General features: G+C 42.9%; 1 protein-coding gene across 1 annotated transcript in view; it reads left to right on the top strand.

The window, feature by feature from the left end:
• The window catches only part of STAG1 (stromal antigen 1), a 284,176-nt gene that overhangs the window by 192,801 nt on the left and 67,148 nt on the right, over nt 1-24,227 (top strand). The window contains exons 16-20 of the mRNA XM_015426863.1: nt 8,665-8,768; nt 16,556-16,648; nt 16,731-16,820; nt 16,985-17,188; nt 18,529-18,599. Of these exons, the coding sequence (XP_015282349.1) occupies nt 8,665-8,768; nt 16,556-16,648; nt 16,731-16,820; nt 16,985-17,188; nt 18,529-18,599 (562 nt within the window). The remainder of the gene's footprint in view (nt 1-8,664; nt 8,769-16,555; nt 16,649-16,730; nt 16,821-16,984; nt 17,189-18,528; nt 18,600-24,227) is intronic.

Below are 24,227 nucleotides of genomic sequence, written 5' to 3'. Positions count from 1 at the left end.
TGGAGGCAAATGGGACATGCAGAAATGGAAGCGGCACATAAACTTCCTGGAACTGCTTGCAATACAGTTCTCTGTCACCAGCTTCCTACCTCTGATCAAGGGGAAATGTGTTAGGTCCTCATGGACAACACTACTGCATTCAGTTACGTCAACAAGCAAGGGGGCACTGTCTCCCTACGCCTCTGCAACCTTGCCATCCAGCGGCTTGGAGAGGTGCCACCTCAAGGGACACCCCCAAGGAGCCTTTGGGATAGGCTCCAGGTCAGGGGGCTTTTGAGGGGTAGCCTCTTCGATGGCGTAATGCCGGAGAATTGAGGCTCCCCTCCGCCCCGACGGTCCAGTCGCTGACTGGCTTTCGGGCATAAGCTGGACTGACTGGGACAAGCGCTGGAGATTGAGCGGAATGGCGTAAAACTGAGCGTGGTCAGAGAAACTGACTGACAATGAACGTGAGTTCTGAATAAAATGGAGTAGTTTGAAAAGCAATCCCCCCCACGGTTGAAAACAGTGATTGCAAAGAGGGACGCCTCTTGTGCGAATGAGCGGCTAATGAACACGAAGGGGGAGAGGGGAGGAAGTAAACCGAAAGTGTTTTGAGAGACTTATCTGAATCGTGAAGAAGTTTGGCGAGTTTTCCGTGTTGTGTGGAAGCGGTAGAAACTGTAAACAAAATGGGAAAGATGGCGGCCCAGCAGAGAAAGTTTAAAACAAAGCCAGGCAGTCAGAGTCTGAGACCGGAAGAGGGAGCAGATGTCCTCAAACTCCTGGCGGATATGCTCAAGCTGGTGATGCAGCAACTCGATGGTATTAACCAGCAATTGTCCGTGATGAATAGAAACTTTGCAGCACAGCAGCTTCAGCTGAATGAAACAGAAAAAAGTGGAGCAGGCAAATGAAGAAACTAAAGAAATAGACACCACAAACAAGGAGTTGAAGAAAAGGTTGGGAGAGGTGGAAATGAAGCAGAATTGCCAAGAGAATCGAGTCTTGCAGCTACAGATGGAAAAAGCTAACATGATTCTCAGGTTTCGGGGGGTTCCTGAAACGGATCGGCAAGACTTGAAGAGGGTGCTTGGTGAGATCATCGCTCCAGTAGTAGGTTTAACAGCGGATGAACTGGTAAACGAAATGGAGTCAGTCTATAGGGCATACTCCAATTACATTAAAAAAAATAATCTACCTGGAGAAATAGTGGTTAGGTTTTTAAGAAGACAAACCAGAGGTGCCATTTTAAAAGCAACTTCAGCAACTCCACTGAAAATGGGAAATGTAACCATCAAAACCTTAAAGGACATTCCATTTGAAATTAGACAAAAGAGGAAAAATTAAGGACTTAATTTCTTTTCTTCAAACTAATGAGATTTCGTACAGGTGTGCAGTTCCGGAGGGTGTCATCTTTAAGATCAACGATAGAAGAGAGAAGATAGACTCCACTTTTAAAGCCAAAGAATTTTTGAGATGTCAGCTGGGGACAGACAAAGAATCCAAAGAGGAAGAAACAAAGTCTAGTGACTCTGCTACCTCGGGAACGGAAGAGGATTCTGCGGCAGAAAAGGGTGCTGGACCTGCCAGAGTGGTATACGATTTTAGAGACAGAAAGCCGAAGTAAAGGCACAAAGACTTGGAAAATGGCCTTTTGAAGCGAAGAATAAGAAGATGATCAGAGACTTCTCTCATAACAACTAACAAAATAACATATAAGTGAATTGTTATAAGCAGGAACTCTACAAGTATATTGTGATATTAAAACTAATTGTACTAACTTTTTTACTAACAGTGAAAAGATCTCCTCCTCTTGGGGTTTTAGTTTAGTGTGGTTTGCTTTCCTTTATCCTTAGTTGTAGTCCCTTCCCTAATATTTCTTTGTAGTTTTTGTAGTGTTTGCAAAATAAAAAATATCCCTCTGGGGATTTAAAAAAAAACAAGCAAGGGGGCACTGTCTCCCTACGCCTCTGCAACCTTGCCATCCAGTTGTGGAACCTTTTCATCGCCCACAACATTTTCCTGGTAGCCACACACATCCCAGGACACATGAATGTGCAGGCAGACCACCTAAGTCGAGCAGGACTCAGCCTTCACGAGTGGTAGATGAACCCAACCTACCTCCTCCCACTCTTCTGCAGGTGGGGAGTTCCCCAAGTCAATCTTTTTGCCACCAGAGCCAACATAAAGTGTCCTTTGTTCTGCAGTTGAGGTGGCAGGGACCCACAGTCTCTAGGGGACGGTCTCCTCTATCTGTGGTCAATAGGGCTTCTTTACCTGTTCCCTCCGCTACCCCTGCTTCTGAGAGTGGTTCGCAAAATTATCAGCGACGGAGCGAACTGCATCTTGATAACCCCGTGGTGGCCGAGGCAACCATGGTTCTCGAACATCCTCGAATTGTCAGCAGGGGTCTACCACCAATTCCCTCCAGCACAGGACCTGCTCTTCCTGTCCAACTCCCCTCTCCTGTACCACAACGTGCCACGGATGAAGTTGACTGCCTGGAGAATAGCGTCAACAGCTTTTCCACCCGCGTAGCTAACGTTTTACTAAACGCAAGAAAGCCTACTACACGAAAGTCGTACCATTACAAATGGCAAAAATTCTGTTCCTCCTTGGCTGACGATGCCCCTCGAGCCACCTCCGTGGGTCTCAAGAAAGTTTTCCAATTCCTCCTGTCCCTCGCTGACTCAGGACTTTCTCACTCCTCATTAAGAGTTTATTTGGACACTTTCAGCCTACCATGTTCAAGTTGACGGATGCACACTGTTTTCACATCCGCTTTCAAAACGTTTTTTAAAGGGACTGTTGCACCTTTACCCTCCCATCAAAACTCCTGTCGTTCCCTAGGACCTTCCTCTAGTTCTTCGTCAGCTCACGGGGAAACCCTTTGAGCTACTCGCAACTTATGACCTAAACTTCCTGTCATGGAAGACGGCCTTTCTGGTTGCTGTCACCTCTGCGAGGCGAATTGGAGAAATACTGGCATCCAGACATGACATGCCTTACTTGTCCTTTTTGCCAGACGGTGTCCGCCTCGTCCCTGACATCTCATTCCTGCCAAAGGTAGTGTCAGAGTTCCACCTACAGGCAGAGGTCTTCCTCCCGGATTTCTTCCCGGCTCCAACATCCTCAGAGGACAGACTGTTACACACCTTATATGTGAAACGTGCGCTCCTGTTCTACGTGAACAGAACCCGTCCAACGAGACGTGACTCCCAACTGTTAGTCTCTTATGCACCAGCAAGGCAGGGGAGTCGCATCACGGCTCAGTGCCTCTCGAGGTGGATTGTGGGTCTCATCCGCCTCTGCTACCTGATTGCCAAACAGCCATTGCCTGGCCCGATCAGGGCCCATTCAACTCGAGCTGTTGCGGCTTCCACTGCCTTTCTCCAGGGAGTTCCCCTAACGGACATATGCAAAGCCGCTACATGGGCCACACCTAATACCTTCATGGCAGTATGCCCTAGACGTCCGTAAGAACTCTAATACAGACATGGGATGTCGCATTCTATCTTCGGCTACGCAGTAAGGACCTGCCAGCACCCTCCTCCAGGTAGGCTACTGCTCGCTAATCTCCCATGGGTGTGAAGCACAGAGACCACGTCAAAGATAAACAGGTTGCTTACCTGTAACCGGTGATCTTCGAGTGGTCGTCTGTGCATTCAACCACCCGCCCTCCTTCCCCGCTGCTGTCAGCTTCTACATTTTTCATAGGGGTTGATTTGAGGTGGTTTGAAGAAACTGGCGGGATGTCCACGGCCACCCCTCTGGGCATGCACGGTGGGGTTCCTGCGCATGCCTGAGGTCTGGGCGCGAAAATCTGTTAAGAGCTTGCTACAATGCCGATCGATCCAGCGTGTGCATACTAGATCCCATGGGTGTGAATGCACAGATGACCACTCGAAGATCACCAGTTACAGGTAAGCAACCTGTTTATCTGTATCAATTAATATTATGTGTTGAGTCCCAGGCAAGAAAGTCCAGTTACACAGAAGTAAAGATGCAGTTAAAAGATAGGGTGCATTGGTTGAAGGCCAACAGACATCCTGTAATATGGGATTCAGCCAACACTTGCTCACTCAGTTAAGAGCCTTGAAGTTATACTGGATCCAGCATTACTACTGGAGAAGCAAGTAAGTGCAGCTGCAAAAAAAACACTTTATCCGAACTCAGTCTAGCGCACAAGATGCCTCTCTACCTTGACTCATCCAATGTGGCGACCTGAATCCATGCCACAGTAACATTGAGACTCTACGTAGTTGTGCCTTAAAAGTCAATTCAGAGATTCCTGTTAGCTCAAAATGCAGCAGCTAGATTATTTCAAGGAACTATGCAGAATGTGCACATCCATTCTGCAGTCACTCTATTAGCCGCCAATCAATTACTGGGCTCAATTCAATGTATTGACTAAGACATACAAAGCCCTTCATGGCCTTGGATCCTCTTATCTGTGAGACCACCTCTCTCCCTATTCTCTGCCACTCCAACTTTGCTTATCCCAGCAGGGCCTTCTGCAGGTACCATTCTGCAAATGGTCAAAATCTATAATCACCCATACTCATGCATTCTCTAATGTAGATCCCATTTTATGCCTCCCTGACAAGGTTAGGGATGCTTCCACTCTCTGGGCTTTCTGCAAACTATGCAGAATGGAATAATTCAAGAGGGCTTTTTGCACAGGTAGATAGAACTATATTGTAATGAAATGGTCAGAAAGTTGCATTGGTAAAAGAATAGAGACCGTGACCTACACTGTATTGCTGCCTAATACTGTAACTGTGCTCCAGACTAGGTAGTTTCTACCAGGAAAAAGAGGTGCAGGAGCATATTAGCATAACTCATTAGCATAACTTATTTGCATATGCCACACCCCCTGACATCACCTGTTTGGAGGGTGGACTCTATAGAATTATGTCTCATGAAGGTCCCCAAACCCTGTCCACTGCAGACTATACCCTAGGGTTGCCAGGTCCCCCCTGCCCAACAGCAGTGCAAGGAGGGGTAGTGTTGCCAGAACCAGGTTGGGAAACTCCTGGAGATTTGGGGGTGAAGCCTGGGAAGGACAGGAACCTCAGTGGGGTAGAATGCCATAGAGTTTGCAAACATACAAATGTATCTGCCAGAACAATAAAAACTGGTAAAAGGTATTATAGTATGGAGGAAAATTGCCTCAGCATTCTTAAAAAACACCTATCCTATGTCTGATCCATTTCAGATACCCAACAGGCAACTAGTATCAATGCATCAGCTTAAGTGCCTTGCATAAACTTAGCCAGTGTGAATTTAGAACCACCTGTGTGTAGCCAGTGTGGTGTAGTGGTCAGAACACTGGATTAGGTTCTGGGAGACCCAGGTTTGATTCCCCACTGCCACAGAAGCTTGCTGGGTGACCTTTGGCCAGTCACACACACTCAGCCTAGCCTACCTCACAGGGTTTTATAAAAATAAAATGTAGGAATGAAGAACAACATAAGAAGAAGAGAGAGGGGGTGGAAAGAAGGAAGGAAGTCAACAGGGGGTGGAAAGAAGGAAGAAAAGAACGGGGTGGAAAGAAGGAAGGAAAGGGAGGTGAAGGGAAGGAAGGAAAGGGGGGAGAAAGTGAAATAGGAATGGGAGGGAAGGCTGAGATGACAGGGATAAAATCACAGCAGATGGGGCTTGGTGGGGAGAGTGAGAGAAAAGGAAAAGAAGAAAGGAAAGTCAGGGCGCAGGCAGCTGGTACGCTGTCCCAAAGAGGCGCTCTCCTATCCCCCTTTCCCCCCTCCCACCTGAGAAACAGCCTCCCCCATTCACCCTCCTGCAAAAACCCTCCTCCTCAGCGCTGGGCCAGGAAGAGAGGGAGTAGTGCAAATTCTGGCAACCAGGCATGGGGAAAGCCAACAAGGACTGGGCACAGCACTGACTGGGCAGCCTCAGCTGGGTGAGAGAGGCCACAGTCGACTGATCAGCAGCTCATCCCACCTTGGCCCCTTCCCTTCCCAGAGCTGGAGAGGCAGTCTGTCGCTGAAGCAGGAGAGCCCAGCCCTGCCAGGGATGTGCACTCCTCCCAGGGAAGCTGTGCAGGCCATGCTGAGGGCAGCACCTTGAGTCACTTGGGGGGGGGGAGGAACTGTGCAGCCTGGCTGGGACCCTCTCCCAGCCTCCCACCCTGGCAAAAGGTTTTCCCCCAAGCATCAGAGCCTCACTTCCCATCTGGGGAAGGGAAAGAAAGGCATTTAACCCCCCCCTTCTCCGAGTTTCTCCACAAAAGCCGGTAGGCTCAGGGGGAAAGGGGGGCATGTCTGCCCGCCTCCCCTCCCCAACCAACATGCCGTGGCTGGAGAAGGGAAGGGCAGGCAGGCAGACATGCCTGGGTTCCCTGCCTGATCTTCTAACAGAAGATCTTCTTACAGAAGATCAGGCAGGGAACCCAGGCATGTTTAGAATGCCTTCCTTTCCCTTCCCCATCTGAGGAAGGGAAAGAAAGGCATTAAAATCCCCCCAGGTGGGGGGGGGCTCTGCAGGCCTTCCCTGGCCCATCCGCCTCAGTGGGTGGGCCAGGAATGGCACCGGGGAGGCATTTAAATGCCTCCCCACTTCTTGCAGGGGCTTCCTTAGCTTGCCCCCTACATCCCCCAGGCCCCATCAACTTACTGTGCTGCTTCTTGCTCCTTGGGGGCCTGACGGAAGGCTGCTGGGAGCTGGGGGCGGAGCTTGCTGCATGTGCCCGCCCCTGAGCTCCTTACTGCCGTAGCGCCATTCCGGCGCGCTCCGGCAAGACATGACCCCTGGTTTCTACACCACTTAACGTATGATGTTTAAAAGTTCATACTTTGTTTCAGTGATGTTTGAGATTTCTGTATGTTTTCTGATTTCTGTAGTCCAAATCCTACTTATTGTATTGCTCATTGGATGTCCCATTCTGTTGATCGTACTTCATTTACATTATGTAATCTGCTTTGAGTTTCCGTAAGAAAGGAAGGCAATAAATAAATATTTTAAGTAGAAGTTGTTAAGGATACAACTTAGCAAGAACGAACTAATAGTTTTCATATAGTTTAAGAAGATATTTAATTATAGATAACTTTGTATGATGTCTGAAGTCTTTAAATAAGGAGTCAGGAATGTGGCCCTTATCTAGTATGACAGCTAACTATTAGAAGATGATTTTCAAAATTCATAAATATGGGAACCTAAACTGATTAGGAGAGGCTTCTTAGAAGGGGCACCTTGCTTGTAACCTGTTTATCTTTGGGTAAGATATGTTTGTTTGTTTATTAGTTATTTATTAGATTAGGTTTTTGACAGCCCTTTCCCGCTCGCGCGGTGCTCAGGGCAGTTCACGACAATTTAATTCAGGATAGTGTAAAATAAGTTAAAACCATAAAAACTCAGTATTTAAAACATTGGGGGATTTAAACATTTTAAAAACAAGATGGCCGTGCTAGCATGCAGTCATGAGAGGGGGGAAGGGTGCCAGGCAGGGGGAGGGTGCCAGGCAGATGTAAGGAACCACCGCTGGCCTCAATCAGAGGCCTGGTGGAACATCTCTGCCCTGCGAAACTTTAATGAATCAGACAGGGCATGGAGTTCCACCAGGCTGGGGCCAGAGCGGAGAAGGCCCTGGCCCTGATTCAGGCCAGCTGGATATCTTTTTGTCTATGGCAGCGGTTTTCAACCTGTGGGTCGCGACTCGCGACCCCTTTGGGGGTCGAACGACCCTTTCACAGGGGTCGCCTAAGACCATCGGAAAACACAAATTTTCAATGGTCTTATGATAGCAACGAAAATAATTTTATGGTTGGGGGTCACCAAAACATGAGGAGCTGTATTAAAGGGTCGCAGCATTAGGAAGGTTGAGAACCACTGGTCTATGGACTCACGTGTTACTCTTCTTTATCTGTGTAGTAGTGAATGAGTGTATAAATTTCCATTGAGTTTGTTAATGTTAACAATAAAATAGGATTTATTAAAGAAAAGAGTCTCTAGTATTATCACTTTTGTACTATATCTATCATGAACAAGAGATGTTGTTGATGTGTACTTCTTGCCAGGAATTAAATGGTCTGATATAGGAAATCTAACTAGATTCCTGGGGCTTCTTATGTGCATGCTTATATCCAAATCAGACCTGTTGTTTTCCTCCAAAGAGCAACTGAGGGTGAGTGCTATTTAGTTTGGGAAGAATTTACCCTCCCACCTCGAGTTTTGTGTTTGTGCCACCCCGTCCCATACAGTTATTTTTGATTTTTTTTAAAAAAAAAAATGTTGGAAATAAAACTATGAACCTTCTGCCATTTTATCTATTTGGCCCTCAGATTAGAAGGACGTGAAACTTTTGTAGGGCTGAACTGCGTGTTAATGTGTGAGATCCCTGACTGGGTCTTCCAACATATTTTTAAATGTTTGATTTCAGCCAGGGAAGCATCAGTTTACCACTAAAAGTTCCACTCTTCCAATATGCTATTAACCCCATGAGAGAAGAAAAGAGGCACAAATTCCTTATGCATTTTTAGCAATAAGAATACACCTAAAAATTGGATTATGGGTCTCCATTATAAGTTTGTAGTTTGACTCATAAACTAGTCTTTGCAAAATACAGTGTATTTTGTTTTTAAATACTTTGTTTTTATAGTGTTTCATACGTTAGTTATCTGCATTTCATCAATTCATTTAAGATCTTGTTATCTCTGTCTCTAGCAGTGTCTGATCGGCAGGAAAGTGCACTTATAGAGCTGATGGTATGTACAATTCGGCAAGCAGCAGAAGCACATCCTCCAGTAGGCAGAGGTACTGGGAAGAGAGTAAGTGTTACTAATTTTCAGTCAGAATTTGTAAAGTTGAACATACCAAAGGGCAATACGTATTTTTATTATTGAAGCATTGTTGTATATCAGAGTGCATTAATTTAAATCAGTGATTTAAATTATGATTTAAATCACCAAGAAGAAGGATAATAATTGAGCTGGTTCCTAATCAGGATGCATAGTCTAATTGGTTGCTGTAACCATGAAATATATTTCTAAAGTTAAGAAAGGCTTTGTTATAACCACAGAGAATACACTTTTTCTTAAATATGCAACTTAATTTTAACTATTTTAAAATATGATGGAATACTTTACTAATTTTTAGATAACAGCACCCTGTCCCACTCTTTAAAGTAATTAATCTTGGGGGGCGGTCTGTAATATGGCAGACGCTGAGTGAAGACTCTCCTGCCCTGATCTTCCCTTTCCTCAACGAAAACTCAAATCACAGCTCCGAAACTTGCTACAAGGTATGGGCAAATCAGGGGGCGCTCGTACTAAACATATTGACTCCCAAAAAAAAATCTAACGGCCTTTGCACTCAAAAACATGTCTGTCAGGAAGGCGGATGTGTCCAAACCGTCATTTAAGATGGCCGCCGGCGCTGGGGAGTCCTTGAGGCAGCATGAAACGCTTACTAAAACTGACTTAATAGGCACCCTATGTGACTTTAAATCAGATATTCTGAAGAATTTAAATGATATAATGAAGCCCATGACCGAGCAACTTGAATACTTGCAGTCATTGATGCACCAAATGTCTCAATCAGTTGAGATAGCCATGGAAAAACAGTATTGCAAATCAAGAAAGCATTCAGGACCTTCAACGTCATGAATTATGGGCAAAAGAAAAAATCATAACTTTGGAAAATAAACTGCGGGAGCATCACCTTAAATTTCAGAGTTTTTCTGAGTCATCGGAAGACAACACTGACCTGTCGGCTTTTATAGGCTCCTGGCTAGCTACTGCACTGCAGCTGGAAGATGGTGTAGCTCCCGCTATCCTGAAAGCTTACAGAATAGGCCCACTCAACCCTGACAAGCGGCAACTACCAAGAGACATATTGGCGGAGTTCCTTGATTCGCGCACCAGGAAACATATTCTTCAAGATGCCAGAGCACAAGGTGGCTTACCTTTTAAGGAAGTCAAAATTACAGGTTTTCCCTGACCTTTTGGCAGAGACCCTGCAAATCCGGCAGAATTTAAAATCTATAACCTCCAAACTCACAGAGGCGGGGATCTGCTACAGTTGGATGGCATCAGGCAACCTCCTGGTTCGGCATCAGGGCACATCTTTACAAGTGTGTGATGAAGACTCGGGCCACATCATGCTCAAGGAGTTGACGATCGCTGATGTTAAGGACTCTCACTCGAAAAAGACCTTCAAACGGAAGCTTGATTTCCCGGCTTCACCCATGCACTGGAGCAAGATTCCGGTTCGGAAGACTCCTTGATCTCGTGTACCAACTGATTTTGTTGTTGCTTTAACTATTGCATTAGGAGTTGTAGTTAATTGTAAAAATGCATAGGCTCTATAATCGTCAGGGAAAGGGAGAGTGGAGAGTCAGTTTCTGCCCTTGGACTGTGATGGGACCCCAGGGCGGAGACTTTTGACTCCACGTTGGTTTAACCAACATTCCTTCCAATTTTTCAAGGAAATATTTTGACTCAACTGAATGGGTATTTTTCTTTTTATTTTTGTCTTGCTGTTTATGCTTCTTCTTTCAGAGGGGGGGAGTATTAAGGGTGGGTTATAGCAGGGAAGAGGGAGGGTGGGGGGAAAACTGTTTCAGCATAGGCTGTTGGTATTGTTACTGTTAAAATATAAGTATGTGAACTTTTCTAGGTTATCTCATCCTAAATTGTTTATCTGTCAGAGTGTTCAGTGGGTGGGCGGGTTGGGGTGTAATAAGGGATTTAGATAAGTTTACGTTACTTGTTTTCCTTTTATTACACCAGGAACTGCTGGTTTGCTTTTGTTCCATATTAACAGCACTGCAAGAAGCAGATAAGTCTCTGAATATTGCCTTTGTGCATCAGTTGTTTACTTTATCTTGTATGACTTTATGCCGATTAAGTCTTTATACTGAGTTACCTAATAATTGTAGGATACTCTTTCAAATTGATGATAGCTTTCTTCCTATAAGATACATACAGCTACTGTTATTAAGTAATCTTTACTTACCATGTTTATTGGAGTGTAGTGAAAAGATACTCCATCATTCCTTATATGAGTACTGCTCTAGGTTAGCTGCAACCTTTGCATTAATACTATGTCTGGTAGCCATGTAAAATTCCTCTCTCTAAACTGCAGGGGGACTAACGATAAAATTAAAGCTAAAAGAATTTTGTCCTTTCTGAAACATTCCAAAGCAGATATCATGTTTTTGCATCTGGCTGGATGCCTCTTCAATTTTTAACTCCTGGAGGCCAATGCTATGCTGGGGGCCAATGCTATGCTGGGGATTATTAGGAAGGGTATTGAAAACAGATCAGCCAATATCATAATGCCCCTATATAAATCAATGGTGTGACCTCATTTGGAATACTGTGTGCAGTTCTGGTCACCACACCTTAAAAAGGATATTATAGCTTTGGAAAAAGTGCAGAAAAGGGCAACTTGAATGATAAAAGGGTTGGAACACTTTCCCTATGAGGAAAGGTTAAAGTGCTTAGGGCTCTTTAGCTTGGAGAAACGATGACTGAGGGGTGACATGATTGAGGTTTATAAGATTATGCATGGGATAGAGCAGGTAGAGAAAGAGGTACTTTTCTTCCTTTCTCACAATACAAGAACTCGTGGGCACTCAATGAAATTGCTGAGTGGTCGGGTTAGAACGGATAAAAGGAAGTACTTCTTCACCCAAAGAGTGATTAACACATGGAATTCACTGCCACAGGAAGTGGTGATGGCTACAAGCATCGACGGCTTCAAAAGGGAATTAGATAAGCATATGGAGCAGAGGTCCATCAGTGGCTATTAGCCACAAGGTATAGATAGGGACTCTGGGGCAACTGATGCTCTGTCTTCTTGGTGCTTGGGGGGGGTCAACAGTGGGAGGGCTTCTAATGTCCTGGCCCCACTGCTGGACCTCCTTATGGCACTGGTATTTCTGGCCACGGTGTGACACAGAGTATTGGACTGGATGGGCTTTTGGCCTGATCCAACATTGGCGTCTCTTATGTTCTTATGATTCAGTAAATCTAGGGGTGTGGCAATACTGGTAGCCAAAACTTCTAGATTCCAACAAAAAGATGTATTAGTGGATCCTGACGGAAGATATGTCTTTGTGAAAGGTCATCTAAATGGGGAACTACTTACCTTAGCTTCTACACATGCACCTAACACTGTTCAAATACCCTTTCTAAGATCTATGTTTACCGAACTTCGTGACTTCAGTGAAGGGAAGATTGTGCTTGGTGGTGATTTCAGCTTTGTAGCTAACTCATTATTAGATCGCTTATCACACCATAGGTGCGTTTCTAGTGCATCCCACATTCCCAAGAATCCTGAGGTACTTATATTTTTAAATATAATGACTTGTATGATATATGGCATTTACAACATGGTTTGGAAAAAGAACAACCTCATCATCAATAGGAATAAGACGATGGTCAGATCACGCACCAGTTAACTGTGTCAGAAGTGAAGAACAAACACAACGTAGATTTAATTGGATGTTAAATACAAATTTATTATCAGATCCGGTTGCAGTGAAGTCCATAAATGACGACATAAAGCAGAATCTGGAAGGCAGCGTTCCACTAGAAACGGTCTGGGACTAAGCAGTTATTAGAGGGAAGTGTATTGCTTTATCTACAGCCTACAAGAAAGAGAAAAACAGATTGAAGACAAACTTGCTGCTACTCAAGCTCACTTGTAGTAAGAAAATATATCAACAGCTTCTTTTACTCACTTGTAAAAGCTACTCACAAACTCACTTGTAGTAAGAAAATATATCAACAGCTTCTTTTACTTCGGAAGAAGCTAGAAGCTTTAGAAATTATGCAAATCCAAAAAAATATCTTGAAACTTAAGCATAAATACAATTACAGGGGCCCCAAAACTTTGCGGTTCCTGTCACGGAAGCTTCGAACGCAAAAGGCTGAATGCATAATTTCCTGCATCAGGGACAGATGGAGTCCTGCAAAATTCATCTAAGGGCGTACTCACCGCCTTTTAACAATACTATAAGACCTTATATGATTCTACCAATCCAGCTCCAGAAGCGATTTCTGCCTATCTTAAATCTCATTTACATATTCCACAACTTTCATCAACACACCAAAAGTATTTTGGTAAGCCAATTACGACGCAAGAAGTTATTCCAGCTATAACTCTATGAAATGCAATAAAGCTCCAGGACCAGATGGCTTTCCCACGGAGTTTTATAAAAGTTTTACAGATATGTTAGTTCAACCACTCTCGGATGTTTTCAACCAAATTATGAATTATAAGCCAATGCCTCCATCGTGGAAATCAGCAAGGATTATTGTTCTATTGAAGCCAGGAAGAGGTAGATCAGATCCCAAATCGTAGCGTCCAATTTCACTTCTAAACTGTGATTACAAGATTCTTACTTCTTTGTTTTCTTTGTGCCTAAGGAAGATAATACCTGAATATATACACCTGGATCAGACAGGTTTTATACCTCTGCGTGACATCTCTGACAACATCAGAAAAACAGTTGACATCATTCATTACTGCAAGAATCATCGTATACAATCTTCTTTTATGTTTTATATAATGTTTAAACCCCTTCTCTCTGGAGGTGTGCCGCAGCAGCAGTGTGATATTTCCATTATATTCTATGGGGCCTTGGCGGGCCAGCTGGGGAAGCAAAAAAGGGGGGGAGGCATCTTCAAAAGCCTCCCCTTCTCTTCCCCAACCGGCCTGCCAAGGCAGGCTGGGGGGGGGAAGTGAAGAGAGAAGGGATGTAAAGTTTAAACCCGTTCTCTCTGGAGTCGCGCCGCAGCGGCAGTGTGATCTTTCTATTGTATTCTATGGCCCCATAGAGCCCCATAGAATATAATGGAAAGATCGTGCTGCCACTGCGGCGTGACTCTTTGCTTTCCCCCCTCAGCCCACCTTGGCAGGCTGGCTGGGGAAGAAAGGGGAGGCTTTTGAAGATGCCCCCCCTTTTGCTTCCCCATCTGACATCACTTCCGGTGATATGGGGGGTTTGACATATGCTAATATGCTATTATGCTAATAGTCTTTTAGATATGCTAATGAGCTCCTGCAGTACTTTTTCTACGAAATGACCCCTGCCCATACCCTCTCCATTCTTTAAACAATGGCAACGAAATCTAAAAAACTTAATTTGGAATTTTAAGAAACCTAGAGTTCATTTTCTTATGATGCGCAGACTTAAATCTATTGGAGGCTTGGCGGTTCCTGATCTCCATTTATACTGCTCTTCAACAATTTTATCAAATATAGTCAAACAATACCATGTCTTGTATGAAACTGACTGGAAATTAATAGAAGAGACTTTTCTGCTGTCCGGTTCTTTTCGAGAAGCGATACGGCAATCTCCATCTAAAAGACAACATACGTTCCAAGAGAATAACTTTCTGAAAGCAGCATTCCAAATTTGGGACAGGCATAGGAGACGTCTTCTTCCAGCGTGGTCTTCCCTAACCAGTTTCTTGTATCAAACCTGGTTCCCCCCAGGCAACCATCACGGGGCATTCAGCAAATGGAGATTGGCACATTTATTTATTTATTTATTTATTTCATTTATACCCCGCCCTCCTCGCATACGGGCTCAGGGCGGCTTACACAGGCACAACAGTGCAATAAAATATAACACATTAAAACAATTTAGGCACGCAAAGTGCGATAAAATTACACAATTAGCCACTTAAAACACAGTTCAATCTTACAAGATGCATCGGTAGTTAGAGTCATAGACATCTCAAAGCAGGGATCCATTTTAGACAAGGCTTTGATTGAACAAGCTGGGAAAAGGACCCTTCTTTGGTTCGAATATCTTCAGCTAACACATCTGTTTCATTCATTTAAAGATAAAATAGCTTTTCGTAAACCACCGAGTTTGTATGAACGACTACTGAACTCTAAAGTCTGCCACAAACAAGGTATGATTTCCATGCTTTACAAATTCCTTTTGTCAAATCTAGAACCACCTGCTGCTTCTTTTTAAACAGCATGGCATAAAGACCTAAACAAGCAACTCACAGATGAACAATGGAACAGAATTTGGACTTCATCGATATATACCTCACGGTCAACATTTATCCATGCCCAATCGGTCAAACTTCTTTTAAGATGGTACTTAACTCCAGTTACACTAGCGCATGTTAAACCATTAAATTCTCCCCCTTTGTTGGAAACAGTGTGGGGGTAAAGGCACCTACTTCCACAACTGGTGGACATGTCTACTCATAGAGGATTTTTGGAACAAAATCCTACTGGTAATAAAACAATGGAATGGCCATATGGTCATTAAAGACCCCACTCTTATCCTTTTAAATCTATGGCTGAAAACTAAAATCCTGAAACATGACAGGGACTTAATCATAGTTCTACTTACAGCAGCAAAAAATGTTATTGCTCGGCATTGGAAACTTCATACTACTCTGTCATTACATCAGTGGCTCCTTAAAATCTGGGTCTGTTTTATTTTTGACAAAATCTCTGAACAGACTTCTCAGTCATGTAAGGTTGATCCCTCTGATAATTTAATGCTTAAATGGGCCCCCTTCATCAATGCTAATATTGGCCTACAGATACCAGCAACACAACCTAGGGTAGACCTTTATCTATTCTCATGAATATGATTAGGATGGTTTATTATAGCTTACTATAAGTGGTTGTTTACTTGTTGGTGTGAAATTCACTTATTGTAATTCATGTTACCAGTGTTCTCCATTATACGGTTTGAATAGTACTACTCAGTTATATTCTTAGATGCAGTTTCTTGGTATTGTATTGTATTCTATTTATTCTATACTTAATAAAAAAATTATTTATTTTTTTAAGTAATTAACCTCAACCAGCTATAACGTCTATTGTTAGCTACTGGCCAGATTGTTTTTTTCCATGAAATCTAAGGTAAATGTCTATGTTCTTAGACTTGCAGGTAAAATCATAAATATTTAATTATAAATTATTGCTGAGCAACTGCAAAAGTTAGACAATTCCTAGGCATAAAATAGGTATAAAGGGTCACCCAGATGGGTCATTTAGTGGCACCAGGTGTACCATTTAGATTCCAGAGGAATCTGATCATTAATGCCCATTGGAGCAAAATTATATTTTGCGGATGTTGTGCTTCTGTCGCTTCATCTTAATCTATAGACCAGGCATTTTTTACTATTTTAAACTTTTTCTTATGAAAGTATATAGTTGGAGTGATTGCTCAGTCTCCATAGGTGCATATAGATTAGACCTTATTATGTAATGGACATCTTTAAACACTATTTTGTATTTTTGTATAAACTTTTGTATTATATTATCTGAATGTACCATACTTAGGAAGTGTTGTTTCTTTTTATACTGGAGTATTCCCAGTTGAAAAGAACAGAATTTAGTTTGGTTATTGCTGTGGGGCCCACTTAAAGCGCCCATATAAAAAAACCCAGATTTTAACAAAATACAGTATTTGTTTGAAATCAAGTGCCTGCCTGGGCAGTGGGTTCATCAAGGCTCTGTTTGTTAAATGATACATGTTAAGTGAAACAGAAGCCATGAGAAAAGTCTATAGAATGTTTTAACCCAGAATTGCAGTATATGAGCTAATATACTTTTAATTTTATAGGTTTTAACTGCAAAAGAAAGGAAAACTCAGATAGATGACCGAAACAAGTTAACAGAACACTTCATTATTGCACTTCCCATGCTACTGTCAAAGGTAATATTCCCTAAAATGTTTTTTCCTGATATTAAACCTATTACTCTTCTTTTGTAACTTGACCATTTTTTTCCATTGCCAGTATTCTGCTGATGCAGAGAAGGTGGCAAATCTCCTTCAAATCCCTCAGTATTTTGACTTGGAAATCTACAGTACGGGAAGAATGGAAAAGGTATATTGCCAAAATAACAGCTATTCTTAACTGAATAAATTAGTATTCATTTTAGTTGAAGATATTATGCTAGTTTCCTGTCTTGTGTTGCTGTCTTGTGGCATTCTTGTGTTTTGCTTAACATATACTATAAGAAGTAACAGAACTTCCTCTCCGTTCCACAGCATTTGGATGCCTTGTTGAAACAGATTAAATTTGTTGTAGAAAAACATGTAGAATCGGATGTTCTTGAAGCCTGCAGCAAAACATACAGCATTCTCTGCAGTGAAGAATATACTATTCAAAACAGAGTTGATGTAGCTCATAGCCAGCTCATTGATGAATTTGTGGACAGATTCAACCATTCTGTAGAGGATCTCTTAAATGAGGTTTGTTTGAATCTTCTTTTTTCTCAGTACTAAAGTATCTGCCCACACATTAGTGCCAGAACACTACTAATCTCAACTATTTATTTTTGTTTGTATCCCAGAACACCAAATGAAAACTAAGGTTCTGTTGTATTGGGGGTGTAAAAGACAGAGGGCCTAGACAGAGGTGGGTGGCAAACATATGAACACGTTCACTGTGAAGCACAAATAGAGATGGAACAATTTCTGTTTCACCATAATGTTCAGTTAGTAGCAGATTGTCACGTGATGATGATAATGATGCAGATAAATCAAACCCTCAGTATGATTATTGCTACTAGTGAATTTGACGCTACCATAAATATCTTTTATTTTTCATAGTTCTGTGCTTAAGACCTGTGGGGAACGGTAGTATTCAGAGTAAGGTGGCAGATTGATTTGAAGAGTCAATGAGTTCAAACACTGACAGACTTTCACGATAGGCTTCCTTGTATAAAGAGGAGGAGTTTGCATCTAACTATTCTGTAGGATTGCCTTTTGTAAATCAGAGAGGCAAATAGAAAACCAAACACTTATTTTCTCATTATAATACGAACTCTTCAGTCATTTGGATTGGATTAACATGTACAAAAGATGTACCATTACTTTGTAATAATCTCCCAATGATATAGAATTGAATGATAAGTTTAGGTTAGGTTTAAGTTAAATTGTCTGTATGTTTCCCTCTACAGGAATCTGTATCAGCTCATTGATCCCTAATTTTTAAATATGCAAAAGTGAACTTCTGAAGTACAGTCTTTAAATATTTTAAGCAATAATTTTCTCTCTAGACGCAGTTGCATACACATCCTTTGTTGGTATTGTTGACTTTTTAGCATTTATCTCTAGTCCTGTAAACAGTAATTCCAGTTTGGAAGGTTGCTTAACAGTTGGCAGAAAATGTTTCGCTCACAAGGAGAAAAATTCACCAAAGAATGCTGAAACTTATAAGAGAAGCTTATAAGATCTTTCTATGAATGAAGATCAATATCTAACACAACCATCTATATGAGATAATGAATTAGCCCATTATTAGTGGAATATACCTCATCATCTGACACAAGGCCTCTTACACTGGAGGAAGGTTCTAGTGTTAATGGAGTGGAAAGATGTAACCTTTAATTCCCATGGAACCTGATGTCCTAAGGTTGCTAGAATCTATGGAGAAACATACCTTGTGGCCATTTCAGTCTTCTTTTAGCCTTCTCTATTTGTGTAGACTGAACTGTTCACTTGCACATGAGAACACTTGTAACTTTTAAAATGTAAATAATGAAAGTGTAATGTGCTCATTCCTTGATTTAGTGTGTTTACATTTCCAGGGAGAAGAAGCTGATGATGATGACATATACAATGTTCTTTCCACTTTAAAGAGATTAACATCTTTTCACAAGTATGTGTCTTTCCTTGTTAACCAGATCAAATACTGTCTTTTGTTTGCCTGTTATTTTTGAACAGGTATTAGGGAAAGGTGTATCAAATTAAGGCTGAAAAATAGTTAAGAGATAGAAAGGCTTCCAGTCTTGCACAGTTCTTAAGCACACAGACACAGTAGCAGGGGAAGGAAAAGTCTGGAAAGACTTATTTCCACCAGTCTTTAGTCACTGCATAAGATCCAACCCAAGCAGTTTGGTAAAGAGTGTGTTGTCCTTTTGCTTTGTAACAGTTTCAAGTTTCTAAGAATTCAAATTCTTCTATTACAAAATCTTCCTAATTTATAGTCAACAGGGTTAATCATTTCTGACTTTGGCTGTAATTTATAATCAAAAGTTTTTATATTACTGTTAGTCAATTTATTTTGGAATTGGAAGTAATCATTGTATGGATTATGAGTATGATAGGGCTATCCTAAGCAGTCCTAAGCACATTTATACGCTTCTAAGTCTGTTGAAGTCTAGTCTTGGAAGATTGTTACACCAGTTTGGTGTAGTGGTGAAGTGCGCGGACTCTAATCTGGGAGAACCGGCTTTGATTCCCCACTCCTCCACTTGCACCTGGCTGGATGACCTTGGGCAAGCCGTAGTTCTGATAAGAGCTGTTCTTGAAAAAAGAGCAGTTTCTGTGAAGCGCTCTCTCAGCCCCACCTACCTCACAGGGTGTTTGTTGTGGGGAGAAGAAGGGAAAGGAGTTTGTAAACCGCTCTGAGACACCTTTGGGTAGTGAAGGGCGGGGTATAAATCCATCCTCCTCCTCCTCCTCCTCCTCCTCCTCCTCTTCTTCTTCTTCTTCTTCTGACTGCGCCTTGCATTCCTTAAAAAGCAGTTTTTCTTGTCAGCGATGACCACTGCCATTAAATGTTTGCTATAATGTTTAAAGTACACGTGGCAAATCCTGCTTTGCTTTCTGCTCTTCTTGAGTCTGCCTCTTTCACCCCCCTCCACCTAATCATTTCACCATTCCCACTGTATCCCGGTTCTTTCCATCCATCACTTCATACTATTCTCCTCCCCACCAATTATAATAGCCCCTCTACCACACTTTTTCTGATCATTTCTTCCTGCCTGTTCCTTGTGCCATCACCCCATTATCTCCTTCCAGAGTTTTCCATTTCCTTTTATTCTTCTTGTCTCCTCATACTCCCTTTTCACAGTTAATGCTTTGTCATCTTGTCATCCCTATCATTCCTACTCCACTCACAGTACTCCCTCCTTGTTCTCCATTAGCTGAAGGAAGGTATCCTAAAATGGGATACATCCCCTACTGGCTCTGCAGGCAGGGCTCTGCATTTATTTTTTTGTAGCACTTCCACATCCAGCTGGAGAAAGAGTGCCAGTCCATGCCCTGCCTCACTCCACATCAGACAAACGTCCACAGCTTTCTGCAAAAATAAAAAATAGAGAAAGAGAGAAAGACTTCAGATGTTAGGCAAGGAATGGAATAAAGAATGACAAGATGCCAAAACAAAAAAACCTTTGGGAGTAATACTGAGCCTTTTTAGCACAAGTCATGAGGATGTGCCATGGAGCCAGGAGATTGCCTGATGTCTGATCACTTAATGCCTAGAATGACCGCTTTTACAGTGGATATCTTGCCTCTGCTGGTTCCCTGGGTCAAGGGATTGGCTAGTGCTTCAGCTGCCAAAAAGCCTACTAAGATTCTTCTCTTCCTCCTTGCTAAGGCCTCAGCTGGGGCAGGAGCCTTCCAGACTACCTTCAACACTGTTGGAGCAAATTGGCACTGCTTTTGATTCAGGCAAGCAAAACCACTCCAACTCAACTCAAGCAGATCAGAGAGACTCCAGGGTTTTAGCAATCTTAATAATTGGTGGCAACAAGACTTCTCATGTAATGAGTAAACACCATAGGACAGAGGTATTGGACTCATTTGTTATGAGGACCGGATCTGACATTAATGTCACTTTGTTGGGCTGGGCCATAGCCGCCATAAAATGTAACATGAGGTACCGGAGATATAAACTTTATAAAAATAATTTCAGATGTCAAATGACAATAGCAGATGAATGACAATTACGGGCATGATTGGATTTGGTGTGATATGCAGAGGGGTAGTAGGCGTGGAGATACCAGCATTGGTAATGAGACAGGAAACCTAGGTCTCAGTTCTATCCAGGAGGATGCAAACAATAAATGGACATAAGTCTGACATTAGAAACCACAACATTCAGTTGCTGACCTAAGAGTAGCAGAGCGCTTACAAAGGAATTAGGAATTTCAAAGGAAGATTAGAAAGAAAGATGGATGAATTGCAATTGATAATGAAGCTCAAGACAATGCATCCTCCTGGACTTAACTGAGAGCTAGTTTTCCTGTCTCATTACCAGTGTGTGCTATTATCATTTGGCATCTGAAATCACTCCACTCTCCAAGATATAAGGGCCAATCCGAGTGTTCTAATTCCTAATCAGGCTCTTTTTGAAATAAATAAATAAATCCAGATATGAATAGAGAGATCCAATCTTTTTTTAAAAAAACCCAACCTTTTAGAATAAGCCAAAATAATTTCCTCGATGTACATTGTTCTTGTCAGAAGAACCAACCCACCCACTCCCTCCCTCCCTCCAAAGAAGTATGCTTGCACACAAAAGATTATACCTGGAATAAAACATTGTTGGTCTTGAAGCTGCAATGGGATTCCAATTTTGTTTTCTCTCTCTCCTCCCTTACATCCCCCCAAAAAGGAGGAGCAGCCCCAGAGAAGGAAGCAGAAGCTCTCTGTGTGTGCGAGAGAGAGAGACAGAGGCTTGTCGTTGTATCTCTCCCGCATAAAGTAGGAAGCAGCCACAGAGGTGTGTGTGTGTGTGAAAGAGAGAGAGAGAGAGAGAGAGAGCAAGGGGGGAGGGAGCAAGAGGCAGGAAGCAAAAAGTCACAAGGGAGCTGGGATAAAAGTAAGCTATGGTGCAGCTGCAGCAGCAATCCCGGGAAAGGAAGCAGGAGAAGGAAGTTGTTCAGGGGCCGGATTTGAGCCCTCTTTGGGCCGCATCTGGCCCGCAGGCCACATGTTTGATACCCCTGTCATAGGGACCTGGTGGAGGTGCAACACTCACAAGGATCTTGTGGCTCATCATCCTCCCCTCCAAGGATTTTGATGGGGCATCCCTACCCCCCACTATTTTGTCCTGGATCATTAACAAAGTTTTTAAAATGAGGGGCTTTAGAAAAGCAGGAAGGAAAGCAAAAGTTCAGACATAGGGACTACTCTCCCTTTTTGTTTTTTCGTCCCCTTTCCTACATAACTGCAAAAGATTCAGAAGGAACTTAAAGGCCCAATGCAGGTGTTCCTCTGATGAAACCAACTCCTATTCTCCAGATCACCAGCACACGTCAAGGAGCAGAGACACTAGGAGATCCTCCAAACACAAAAATGTTCAAAACCCTCTCTCCTCTGCAGCCCACATGCCACATTGACCCATCTGGCCATTTGGATTCTTATCACTCAAATTCATGCTCCCTCCCTTCTTCTGCCATTAAGACTCTGCAAGTTCCCTTCATGGAGGCCCTGTAACTGCCCTACTGCTATGTAAGCCGCCCTGAGCCCTACGGGGGAGGGCGGGATATAAATCTAATAAATAAATAAATAAATAAATAAATACTGTCAGCCATGGTGCCACCCAAGGAAGAAGACAACACATTCAAGGGCCATATGGATAGGAAGGATGAGCTCTCCCTAAAGAAAACTCATGAAGACTCGGCACTAGCCTAGCCATCAGGGCGAACTCATCTGTTCAGTCTTTACTATAGCAGCAGTCCTTTGGACAAATGGGTTCTTGTAGAACTTGAACCTAGACCTGGTCAGATTGAGACAAGTGCTGCTAAAAATCAAGAGAGCCTCCCTTTTCATGGGTGATGCTAGGATGGATGCCTTGCAATTTTCAGGAAGATCCCTCACAGCTAACACCATGACTCACTGTAATCTATTACTAAAGGCTTTATCCTAAAGCACTGGAAAGTAGATCAACTGTCCAAAAACAACCTCTCTTCCAAAGAGAAAAGCTGATTGGGGATACAGCTCTAGATGAGGTCTTAGTTAAGAAAAGAGAAAAGCTATCCTCATCTTCCAAAACAGTGGTAAATAAATCAAAGCAATCTTCATAGAGCTCCCACTGCTCTTTTAGCAGCTATTACAGACAGCATGACTCCAGACGTCCCATGTTTCCCAAGCCCATCTGGAACAAACAAATGTTTCCAGAGACACAGAGATTTTCTGAGACATACTCCATTTTTTGTGCTCATAGAGAGGAAGAATGAAGAGCTATCTTTGATCTAAAATGCCTCAGTGAGTGGGTCAGCAAAAGGACATCTTGTGCTTCATAGTAGAAGACCTTTAAACAGCTGACTTTCTGGTGTCATACCTACATGTAACCATCTACTCAGTTTCTATGCCATTCCTTCGCTTAAACCAGCACTTCCAGTATTAGGTGTTCTCGTTTAGCCTTTTTGTCCTCCCTTCAGGTCCTCACAGAGCTGATAATCACTCTAGTTGCTCACCTAGGGATGAAAGGAGTGCACCTGAAGAGAGTGCATCTCCTTATCAAGTCACTATCCAAGGCCAGATGAATATGCATATACAGTGGTGGATGAGCTAGTGAAGCATGGGTTCTTAGTGAACCATCTAAAGAGCTTGCTGCCTGAGTCACAACCCATCATCTATTTGGCACACATACAGACACAAGAATTTGCAACCTCTCTCCTAGATAAGAGAATATCCAGCATCCCGCAGACTCCGATCCCCTTCAAATGAGCCAATTTCTGCTGACTTAATGACCCCGTGCAGTTGCTAGGAGTAATGATTTCCTGCATCAGCGTACTGTCTGCTGCAGTGAATCCTTCTTCTTTACCAGGAGAGCATCCTGCAGTGCAGCCACAAACAAATCCCCTTCCACACATCTCCTTGTGGTGGACAAAAAGGGAAAAGTCATAAAAAGAAATCCTTTCCTGGATTTCCACCCCTCCCCCATTGGAAATACCAAAGATGCCAGCCTCTGGAGTTGGGGAGCCTATTGGCAACATCAAATGGTGCAGGGAAGTGGAACCATTCCAAAATCAGACATAGTATAATTTGGTTGGAGCTCAGACCCATCCAGATGGTATTCTTAGTATTTCAGTCCCAGATAGAGGAAGCTCATCTCCTTGTCCTCACCAACAACGTAAGAGCCAAGGCCCGTGTCAGTCAGCAAGTAGGGAACAGATGCCACTCCCTGCAGAAGGAAGTGTTTCTCTTTCAGTGGGTAGAGACCCACATGGTCTCTCTCAAAGCCCAAAACTTCCAAGGTCCCTGCAACTTAAAGGCAGACTGATTCAGCTTGCGAGACATTGACCCAGATGGGTGGGCACTAAACCTTGTAGTATTCCAGGCAGTCAACCTGGGCACCACTGTCCTAGACATCTTTGCCTCTCCTGTCCAGGTTCCAGACCGAGGGAGCAGAAGGGCAGGACACACTCAGCTCACTGGCCTCAGGAAATGGCTATAACAACTATAGCTCTTGAATTTGGTCATGATGTCAGCCTGATCTCCCTGGATCATTCTCCCAGTTCACAACATTCTCCTTCAGGGCCCTCTCCTG

This window comes from Gekko japonicus, unplaced genomic scaffold, assembly GCF_001447785.1.
Source record: "Gekko japonicus isolate JY-2015 unplaced genomic scaffold, Gekko_japonicus_V1.1 scaffold14, whole genome shotgun sequence".
Lineage (NCBI taxonomy): Eukaryota > Metazoa > Chordata > Lepidosauria > Squamata > Gekkonidae > Gekko > Gekko japonicus.
This window is presented reverse-complemented; position numbering and strand designations above follow the sequence as displayed.